Genomic DNA, 11,409 nt, shown 5'->3' with positions numbered 1-11,409 from the left:
TTGTGGATATGGCTGGTTAATATCCTGTGCATAGTAAGGCGATGTTGGAATGATTTAGGTAACACAAGGAAGGAGAGTGAGTTGAAATAAGCAAAATAAGTCGCTTAGGAAAAGGTGTTAGGGGTCTCGTACCTGACGAGAATACGGGTCAGAGCGTATGTGAAGTTTCGACATGATTGATACGTGCAAGAATTATTTTTAGACATTTTTTTGCACTCTCTCTCTCTCTCTCTCTCTCTCTCTCTCTCTCAAAAATTGGTCCGATACTCATTTGGGTGTGGGATTGCCGCCATCAACGAGCCTGGGAGATGGGGTTCAATAATTTCGCAAGGCATCTGTTCTTGTAAATATAGCAGGAAAAGAGATTGGTTATGGCAGCGATTGTGGTGAACGGTGGTGATTGTGGTACATGGCGCCGCGGATGGTGGTGGCAAGGTAGCATAAAGGAAAATGGAAACATGTAAGGAAATACCGTCTGACCATCCGTTTGGCGGCTTGGAGCGGGTTCTGGCCTAAAATTAACTCTGCTTTTCGTTCATTCTTTCTTCGTCGTCCACTAAATAGCCCTGGAAAGCACATGACATCCGTTTGAATGTTACCTTTGGTGTTTTCAGATTATATGGAACATTTTCACACAGCTTAATACAGGAACTAATTTCATTTCCTTGAACAAATCTTAGTTTTAAAGACAGTGTAAGTATACACTGAAACTTCTTAGTAAGTTTCTATTCATTTCTTCTATGTATTTTTTTTTCTAGACGTTTGAGCATGAATTTTGAAAGGTTTGAAAGCTATATGGCCTTAAAAGTGTGAAAATAACGTAAAAAAAATGATACCGAGGTCTGTATACGTGGATATCTTTCTAAAGTTTGTAGATATTTTGGGCTACGTATGGCGTCAGGATTTTCAAAGACAACTGGCATAATACGCTGGGATGTTGAAAGTTTTGCATATTATATAAAGTTAATTTACAGAGTTCGTTTTCACCTGAGGGAACTGTGCCACTTCCGCAGCTAGTATTGTTGGCGTGATATATGATTAGCCTTGGTTATGAGGAAGGAATGAGTCTCCTTGGTTTCTACTTAAATCGACCCTCCAGTGTGGCTACACTAGGGTTCTTTCATCTTAACTTGGCCCAGATTTGAGTCTCCTTGGTTACTAGCAAAATGACCCTCCAGTATGACCCCCATACTTCTTTTACCTTATTATTTTCGTCTTTTTGTAGCGTATTTCATGTAATTCGGTGGCTGAAGAAAAAATAATACAAGGGCTCTTCATCCTCGCGCCAGCACTTCTTCGTGACTGGTATCATATCTTAGTCTTAATGGTCTTAATCTATTGATACAACTCAACATTCAAGGAGAGATGGCAACTTTAGGCCAATTGAAAAAGAAGAGGGGGGGGGGAGTATAACATATCAGTGGAACAAAAATTATATTGAGATTTTTGGTTTGTACTCTCGTCGGTTAAGGAAAGCCCTATAACCTTTTCCAAAGTGATTTATTTTGCTTATTATATTCTTACGATTCTCTTCTGTCATATGTAATTCAAATATCACCATACACCCCATAATTAACGTACAGTGTTATATTAATCGGCTGTATCCAAAAATAAATTGAGGTGCCAGGGGGTCTCCTAAAGGAAGGAAAATAGGGGCCTTTTTGTCACATCAGATTAAACACACTGTAGACGGTCTCGTCTTGAGAGGAAAGACAGCATAAAAATTGACATTTTCGTAGTGATGGGATATTTTCAGTTATTTTTAGCGACGTCAGAAAACTTTTTAACTGTTAAAATATAGTTTACTTTTGAATTCTGGAATGTGGTGGGGCGTTTGGTAGAGGAAATTTATAGCGGTTATCAGCAGGTGAGGTGAAGCGAGGAGGGTGATGGATGAGAGAGAGAGAGAGAGAGATGCGTGGTGGACATAGACACAGAAGGAAGGAATAATGAAGAATTAGCACCAAGCCATATTATGACTATATGGCACTAGGAGTAGAGGGAAAGTAAATGTCTGAAGAAATACAGATATGAAGAGGGGTAGGACAGAAGAACAATACAAGACAATGAAAGACTGGAGACAAAAAGGCCCCTTAGTCCCTCTTACGACAAGCAGGGATACTGGGGAAGTATTCCTTCCCCTCCCCCCTCCCCAGGGGGTACAAGACACAGACAATAATCAGTACTTAACCCTCAGTGGCTGTACTTTACCTGGTACCCCCCCCCCCTCAATCCTGGAATCCTTCCAGTGCTACTGGTCAGAATTCACTGATATGGAAAAGTGACCTAAAGTGCCATGTGAGTTTCTGTGGGTGGGTGAGAATTACATACTAGTGATACATTCTTCAGATATAGTCTTTGCACACACATATTATGTTGGTTTGCATTCAGTTCCCTGCAAGACTCCTTTATGACAGGATAGAAAAATACTTTACTAAGTCTTCCTGTTACTTTTTATTTTTACACAATACTGAAGTTGATAGGAAACATCATGAGTCTAATATTAATTTACATTATATATCTTACAATTGATGATGACTGTATTCCAGTACTTGTTTACCCACAAGGCCCTAATTCCCTTTAGCCAGAGGATGTATGTGTTATTTCATTCTACCTTCAGACAGTTTTATTCAGTTTAGGAAAGACCCTCCTTTAGTACAGAGGTTAGGAACAGACTCCCATAATCTCTTTATTACCAGAGATTATTCCAGGCTACATAAAATTATCTGTTAGTAGGGGGGAAAATATCACATCACTGGACTTAAGGGATAAACCTGATTCATTACCCTTTTATCAAGTTTTGAACTAATGTACATCATACTTGTTAACTTAATATATATCATGGAATATATTACTTTCCTGTAAGATAATTTGCTGACCCCCTCAATCAGATGACTTGTCCTTTGATTAATTTTTGCTACCTTCAGATGATTTTCATATACAATACCATAGAGGAGAAGCTGAAATGCCTATGATGTCATTTTTTTACCACTTATTTTTATTGTTACCTTTAGATTATTTTATTTACCTGAGGGGAGACATACGGAACCTGAGGTGTTTGATGCGACCTTCATTAACTCCTTCACTTAGTTCTTTCACCTTAACTTGGCCTAGATTTTAGTCCTTGTGCATTTTTTCCCCTTAGCTCATTGGCAGAAAAAGACATTGCTATGGCACAACATCTCTTCCATAGGTCTTCTTTGTGACTAGTATTATATTCTGCTAGTGTTTATGTCTATTACAACTCAGCTTTCAAGCTGGAGAGACAGCAGTTTTAGGCCAAGCAAGAATAAAAAGAGAATAGTAAGAGGCTCCTAGATTGAATAATATTGTATGGCAATAGGAATAATTTTTATCGTACTGAAGGGGTTTAACCTGTCATGGATATGGATGCACTTATGGACTGTATTTTATTCAGGTTAACACTTGATGATTTTTATACAAGCAGAAAATTAATGAGCAGTGAAGTAGACTACATATGAACACAATAAGTTTATTATGCAGTAGAGGGGGTACTTTGTCATACTAACCTAAGTTTTGGCTGGCCTTAAAAAATACTTAAAAAAATCTTCACAACTACTTGTTTGGTGAAAGTAAATGGTTTCCATACCATCTCAGCCTGGCAAATCAAACGAGATCATGCCTCATCCATCATCATCATCATCCTAACCAGTCTCCAGCACTGTCAGCTTTACCAGTCAAACTTCATCTATTTTCAGCCACTGTCTTCCAACTCAGTTTTCAGTATAATAAATACAGTGAGTTGAATCCACTGACAGGAAACACAAAGTAGGATTATCAGCAGTGCCCAGCAACATAAGCCATACATTCATTCACACATAACTGAAACATCAAGTTGCTCTGAAAAACAAGTGCCTCAGAATTTGCCTCATAAGTACACCTGACTGCTTAGTATTGAAGAATGGCATGCTTAATGTTTCCATATCAGTAATCTACTATACTGTAAAAGATTTGTGGACTCAATAAATATTAAGTAGGGAATTATTATACTGGCAGCTGTTAATTATCATTGAGACATAAATATTACCATTCCTACCTCAGATGAATATGATTCTCAACTTTCCTTAGTTAATATTGCATCTTTGTTTTTATTCCCTTGTAAGAAACTCCTTATTTTGAATAACAAATTTTTACCTCCTTCCCTAAATTTCAATCCTCTCTCACTACCCCTAACCCTACAGCCTCACCATCCTTTCCTTCCTCTATCACTTTCCCCTCTCCTCCCATATTTGCCACCCTCTTTACTCCTGTTTACCTGCTCTCACCTGTCCTTTCCATATTTCCTCCCACCCTCAGATCTCATTCACTCCCTTCTCCCCCGTAGTTCTCTTTCATTCTCTCCTGCTCCATAATATTTCTGTCCCTCTTTCCCACCCTATATCTCTGTCCATCTTTCTCTCCCACCCTGTACTTCTCCCTCCCTCCCCATACTACAATATACATGTGTTTATCCCACCCCATACTTTTCTCTCTTCCAGCCAGTACTTCTCTCTCTTCTTCCCCATACTCCTCTCCCTATATTGCACATACAAATAATTTTTGTTATCTGTATCTTTATTTATATCCACCCAGTTGCTGTGACTGTGGGCCGAAGAGGTTGGTGCTGTGTTTGTTGGCCGCACGGGATGGAGCAAACCCAAGTAGCTTCTGGATGTTCTGAAATGGATGAGAGTGGCAGTGTTAGGTAAGCATAGTGCATGGCATAAACGAAATACTGTATACACACCTTCATACTTATATTTTCCTTCCCCCTGAAAATACTGTACAAGTACTGTAATTACTTGCAGTCATAACCAGACAAAATACAGTGTAGCTACATATCTTTTCTAAGTAAAACGATGCTGATGATGGATGCCTTCACAAGGTGGCATCAGTATGACCAGGTGGTGGAGTTGCTGGGTTACAAAAATGTCCCCAAGTTCCCTTCATATCCCCCCAAAAGGTGATGGTGGCTGCAGAAATGGCAATTTCATTATGCAGCCTACCAGGTTTACATTTCAGCTGAAGCTTGGGCTACAGCTACCACTACAAGTTTAACTGACATACTAAATTATCTTCCTGCCTAAGAAAATTCATTGATAATTTCATTCCCAGCCAACAGTGTATTCTCGAGTATTAATTATCCTCTTTTTCCTTCCAAATAAGATCAGGTATAGCTACATTAATTTTCAGATCTAACCATAATCTTACACACATTAATTTTTCTTCCCGTACATATACGAACCTGCCTGATGCTCATGGTGCAGAGGATGTATAGGAAGATGAAGGAGCAGTCAGTGTAGTCATCGCCCATCAGGTTGCGGTGACTCAGCCCCTGCAGCCACGAGATGGGCAGGAATGGTAGCTTGGCAACCACACGACCATCAAAGCTGAACAAGGAAGAGAAGTAAGGCAATAATTTATTATCAGTACACTCAAACCTCAATTTAAGGGACCTCCATTTAAGGAATTTCGGATTTAAGAGACTCCATATTCTACCTGACAAATGGACAGGACTGTTCAAAAACGATACTTAATGTCTGGGTTATACACATTATGTTTCTTTATACAGTACCTGTAAAATAATATTCACAATCATATAAATAAGTGAAACAATCATTGCATTTCATAATAAGATTGTCTTTTGTGGTAAAACAAAGGACATTTTCAAGTAAGGGACAAGTTGATTCCCCATTTAGTCCCATAAATTGAGGTTTGAGTGTACAATTTTCATTTTTTTTTTTTTTTTTTTTTACAGTTGCTATTTATCACCATCATCATAATAAGACTTAATTTCCATATTTGAGACCATCAAAGCTGAGCAACAGACAGAGGTAAGGTAATCAGTTATCATCATCATCATCATCTAACCAAAGTTCTATTCAAGAGCAATATGAAGGTAGCTTGGCAACAAAATGACTATCAAAGCCAAACCAGAAGAAGTTAGAGTCATTCATCATTATTATCAGCAGCAGTAAAGTAGAATATTTAAAAAACATACTGTACTGTAAACATTAAGCTAACATTCCTTTAGCATCTGTTTAACAACTAGCCAGATTTAAAATAATTTGTGTTGTATTAGTTACAGTACTATACTTTAGCTGATCACTTGTAAAAAGAGAGATTTGAGAAGGAAAAAGATGATTGATAAAGAAATGAGTGTAGAGGTTGCTGACAGTTGGGAGTTCAAGACAGTGGAGGAGTAGATAGGGAGTGAGGGTAACAGATGCTGGCATTATCCACTGTATGGGGTGTGTTGAACAGTCATTGTGACACAGCCTGGTAATCTTCTTATGGAATATCACTCAGGAAATTTTTTTTAACAGTTGTACTGTTCAGTACAGGAAGTAAATTTGGGGAGAACTTGCACATCAACTTTATAGGTAGCAATAGAACTTTTCAAAGGGATTTTTCTATGTATGAAAGTGGGAAAGCTGTCTGCACTGTACCCTGTGAAATGGCCCTCACAATCAGTCACACTTTATTCAAGCCTTGTTCATCATTCAGGCTCTTATACTAATACTGACAGAAATACAGACAGTAGTGCTTGGCAAGGCAAATCTAATGGCAAACATGCAGTTCATCCTGATGAGTGACAGGTCCCAGTAGTTCTTGAGCCATTCACACATCATTCAACCTCCATTCATCATTCAAACCTCCAGACTGAATACACATAACAGCAGTACTGACATAGAGTTAAACATAGAGAGTAGCGCCGTGAAGGCAAACCCAATGGCAAACATGCTCTTCATCTTAACTAGTGACAGGTCCCGGTTGCTGTTCTTGAGTCGCTCCTCCTCTCTCTCTATCTTACGTTTCTGTTGACGGTCTATGCTGTCACCGTGGGCTTCTTTCTTCTTCTCCACTGCAATACAGTAATGAATTAAACATTGTATATTAACAGATAAGTGGTAGGTGGGGGCACTCACCATCCACTCACTTGATGTAGTGCTGCTCTCAGGTGCCTGCCTTTTCCCCTCTTCCATTCTTACTTTCCTTCCTTCCTCTTCCGTCTTTCTTTCCTTCATTCTTTTCTCTTCTTTCTGTGTATGGGTGACTTTACTCAAAGTGATAAGCCAAATGGTTTCCTGTACACCAGGAAACCATTTACTATGCTGGGTGGTAGCCATATAACCAAATTATGGTACCGTACCTGGTGTTTTAGTGGGTAATTTAGATGCTCTACTTAGATTGAGCCAGTGCAGGTTTATATCCAAGGAGTGATTGAGGTTTATTGTTTATGCTATTATGAATTGACTAACTCTTTCAGACATTAAGAACTTAGTTCACAGTACCGTACTGTAATGACAGTCATTCAGCAGTGATGTTCAAGCTGTCTCGTCTGCAATGAAAACAGTACAGTATAAACTTTCTAGGTTGAAACCTGATGTATGTTTTAACTGTATTGTTCTCATCAGCTCCTGATATTACTTGTTTTTTAATTTCCATGAGTTATTTCAGAGGAGCATGTGGGGTTACATGGAGAAACAGACTGACAAATGAGGAAGTGAAGGAGCATTGTGGTGTGGAAGTGGATGTGATAGAAAGCATTAGGAGAAATACACTGAGGTGATTTGGCTATGTGGAGAGGATTGAGAATGGGAGACTAGGGAGGAGAGTGTATGGGAGTGAGGTGGAGGGGGGCAGAGGGAGGGGGAGGCCAAGGATGAGATGGAGGAATGGAGTGGAGAGGTATACAAGAGAGGGGTGTGAGCTAGGGGGAGGGCACTGAAATGGCAGGGGACAGGGCAACATGGAGGCAATTTGTTTGTGGCCACGCCTTACGGGATTTAGGTACCGGTATCTGGCGATAGTTAGATAGAATTTCCATCGTTGAGGAACATGGTAGGAAAGCATGACAGTAGGGGAAGCAATAAGTAATATTAACCATTTCACTACCAGCTATTGGCATAATTTCTGTCCTCATGGTAACCCACCATTTCAGCTTTATTTTTGCCACGTAATAAACAAAATTTCGTTGCTATCCATACAGTTCATGATATTTTTTTTCTGCCTCGCTAACACCCAGTGTTTTTTCTAGTGCATTTTGTGACATTTTCTCATCAGAATAGGGTGGGTCATCTCTGGCATATCCATTGCAAATGCTTATTTAGGGTGTTCTATGATCATCTGCCAGTTTCTCCAAATTTACAGTAGCAGTTGAATACAAACAGTAATGAGGACTGGCTGTGTTGTCAATAAGGGTATCAGTTTTGCCGATAACACTCACATCGCTTGCATTGCCGCTCCACCTCGGCCTTCAGCTTCTGGTACTTCTCTGTTCGGTACACCAGCAACCATGTTAGACCTAAGGGCAAGAGAATCATTTAAGCTTCTGAATTACAGTAATATCTGTGTTCAAACTGATTATTACTCCATTAATTTCATGATTCATATTTCATTTTAGTCCTACTTCCTCCCAGTTATTTTATCTGACTTAACAGGAGGCTTTTTTGAACTGGAGGAGGTATTGCCTTCATTGACCCTTTCACAGCAATTCATCTACTCTTTTAAAAAATAAATAAAAATAAAAAGTTAACTGTTTGTCATTTTGTCGTCTACTGGTTAGAATGATGTACCATAGGGGATGGACTTCCATAGATGCATTCCTGTTTTACTCAGGTCATAGAAACACAGTGTTAGTTGGGTGACTCTAAAATGGTCATGCCTTGTCTGTCCATCCCCCCAGCAACTAATTTTGAAGTTTTAGTACCACCTAACGTAACTCTCTACCTCGTACGAAAATGTAATGAATTCGAGCATTTCTTCAACAAATTTCAGATCCTTTTTTTTATGCTATTAACAACTGCAGCATTATTGAGAAGAGGTGTACAGAATTAAATAGAGTGAGTAAAGATGAAAAACATAACAGATTAAATAATACACTGGCAGCCTACCAGGTAGCCTGTAATAACCAAATCTCTCTTCAGTACCATACATACTCTTTCTCCTCATGCCAGATTATTTTACTCTGTTTAGGGAACATTTTTTACTTTTGCAGTTGGCATAATTATGTACGGTAACAAGTGAAAAAAAAAATGGCATTATTTATCAGGTTATCAGAAACTAGGTTAGATTTTGTGAAATTTTAATTCTGGCATTATGCTATCCATCCAGCAATATTAAGATGTCAGTACATATATGTAGGTATGTAGTAACTTAATAAATGCACCAAATTTTTTGTTGTTTTATAAATAACTACGAATACTGTCAGAATAAGGCCGATATGGGGTAACGTTTATTTAGTAATTTCAGAATATTCAGTGCACACTTATATCGTATTCCTACCTTCACCGAAGAGAGCTGTGCAGATAGATATAAAAACGATGAATAATGTGTCAGCCCACATTGTAACTATAACGTTATTTACACTCGGGATATAAAGTCTGTTCCTGCCTTTGCCTGTGCTCGTCTTCTATATGGTGACGAGTGTTTATGTACATACGTCTGAAAAATGATGTACACGGAATCTTCCAGTTACGAAGGAAGCACAAATTATGAAGTATAATGTATATGTAGTGAGCAGCATTTTTTACAGGAAATAAATGTCAGTGTAAATTTAACATCAGTATCTTCAGTGACGTAATGGTATGGGTATAATTATTACCCGAATAATATCTCCACGACACGGAGAAACCTGTCAAGTGAGTTTTGTGTGTACGTGTCTGGCTGTTATCGTACATCTTGATGGTTGGCAACTCCCAACATTCAAGAATAGGGAAAGTTGGACAAAATTTATGTGGCAAAGCGTACTTTTTATTTGTCTCTTCAGTTATTCCACTATACATATGTTTATATATATTTTAAAAAGATCAGAAACTTAGTAAGACAGTAATTCAAGCAAAGAAGACCCTAGTTCAAACGTCCATTTGTTTACTGACGTGTCGTTTCCCTTCCCCCCCGTATTCCCCGTCAACTTAACCTCCTTTGCATCATCCACCATTTTTTTTTTTTTTTTTTTTTCAGATCGCATTTTATCGAGCAGTTAAGTGTATTATTCATTAGCCACACTAAATGCCATTATAATTTAATATTATCATAATTTTTAGAAGCCCTGTGCCAAATTGTAGACACTATCAAATTTAATATATAGCTATTTATTTATTTATTTATTTATTTTTTTGCAGGGGGGAAGGTGGGTTGAATAATGGTGAGAAGAATGTTTGTGAGTTTGAATTTGAAAGTGGAAAGAAGTTTGTGAAGCCAGGCTGGCAGGGTGGATAGTGTAAATGAGTGTTAGAAAGAGGTATGGAGGTTGATGATGCTATGGTATAACAGTGGATTGAGTTGATTGAAAGAATTTTTTAAGGAGTAGTGTATGAAAATTGTTAGACTCATGTGCTTGTGTATATCATATAAACAAAAATACACTGTACCACATCACTGGTCTTCGTGCAATAATACTAAAATAGGTGATTTCCTGTGATGGATACGACACTTTGATTCTTGCTCACAGACTTTCCCTTTATTAGAGAAAATCACCTGCTCTGTAGTGTATACCTAAAAACAAGGATGTAGTATTGGTTACCTTGTGTATAGGATTCCTTGTAGGTGTTGGATTGACCCAACCTGATAGTAAGTGAAAAACATAAGGATTGAATGCTTTTGACCGAGAGGCTGAGTCAGAATTCAGGTGGCTTAAATGGTGAGTGAATGAGTGTGTGGCTCATTTAATTGTGCATACTGTTGATTAGTTTTGTTTCATACCAGTTTTTCATATCTCTCTCTCTCACTTCATCCATGGGTTGGAAAAGAGGTTGTGATGATGATATAAAAAAAACAATACCCCAATTTCCCTTAAATCTATTTTCTTTAAGTTTTTAATATCTTACATAAGGCTGGAATAATGTAATACAGTTTGGACATACATAAAGTCTGTGATCCTGTGTATTTTATTTTTTTTATATCCACTGTACAAAGGCACAATGAAAAGCAAGGTTAAATAAAAAGGAAAGAAAAAGATTCAGGAAAAAAATACCCAGTAACACATTACCCCTTTTGAGTACAGGGGCTGACATGAGATACAGAAGTCCTTTTTATGTCTGGGATGAGCTTTAAAATGTTAAAGTTTTTTCCCTACAGCTGGCTATGTTGACAGAGGAGCTGCCAAAGTATTATCAGTACTGGGTGAGAGAGAAACTGGCAAATTATTAGTCTAGGTAGAAATATTGCCTGTCTTTGATACATCTTGTTCTGTTAGGGGGAGAGCTGGCAAGTTAAATAGCAAATATTACCAGTCTTCCATACTGTTAAGTTTATTGAGGGAACTGACAAATTCTGATTACATGTAGCAGGTAGTAAAAATCATCTTTACAACTGGTACTGTTAATTGGGGGAACTGGCACATTCATTGTACAAGTTGCAAGTTATTAAAAATCATCCATATAACCGGTAGTGTTAACTGGGAGG

The 11,409-nt window shown here is 38.1% G+C and overlaps 2 protein-coding genes across 2 annotated transcripts in view; one reads left to right on the top strand and one right to left on the bottom strand.

Annotated features, from left to right (window-relative positions):
• Nucleotides 1-4,467: 4,467 nt before the first annotated feature.
• On the bottom strand, nucleotides 4,468-9,397 carry LOC145416629 (calcium load-activated calcium channel). Its single transcript, XM_080285565.1, has 5 exons — nucleotides 9,289-9,397; nucleotides 8,231-8,308; nucleotides 6,691-6,865; nucleotides 5,246-5,390; nucleotides 4,468-4,677 (listed from the first exon to the last, which is right to left on the bottom strand). The coding sequence occupies exons 1-5, from the start codon at nucleotides 9,347-9,349 to the stop codon at nucleotides 4,576-4,578; spliced, it is 561 nt and encodes a 186-aa protein (XP_080141691.1). The 5' UTR covers nucleotides 9,350-9,397; the 3' UTR covers nucleotides 4,468-4,575.
• Rae1 (ribonucleic acid export 1) overlaps nucleotides 5,328-11,409 on the top strand; it is a 33,471-nt gene continuing 27,389 nt past the window's right edge. The window contains exon 1 of the mRNA XM_080285564.1: nucleotides 5,328-5,407. The gene's annotated coding sequence lies outside the window, so the exon portion shown is untranslated. The remainder of the gene's footprint in view (nucleotides 5,408-11,409) is intronic.

The sequence above is a fragment of the Coenobita brevimanus genome, chromosome 107 (assembly GCF_032717465.1).
Source record: "Coenobita brevimanus isolate Jiangsu-jjx chromosome 107, ASM3271746v2, whole genome shotgun sequence".
Taxonomy (NCBI): Eukaryota; Metazoa; Arthropoda; class Malacostraca; order Decapoda; family Coenobitidae; genus Coenobita; species Coenobita brevimanus.
This window is presented reverse-complemented; position numbering and strand designations above follow the sequence as displayed.

Excerpts from the sequence above, each read along its gene's own strand:
- LOC145416629 (XM_080285565.1), bottom strand. The coding sequence starts at position 9,349 with ATGTGGGCTGACACATTATTCATCGTTTTTATATCTATCTGCACAGCT. Across the intron at positions 8,309-9,288 it reads CACAGCTCTCTTCGGTGAAG|GTCTAACATGGTTGCTGGTG; the intron begins GTAGGAATACGA and ends TCTTGCCCTTAG. Across the intron at positions 6,866-8,230 it reads GGAGCGGCAATGCAAGCGAT|TGGAGAAGAAGAAAGAAGCC; the intron begins GTGAGTGTTATC and ends ACTGTATTGCAG.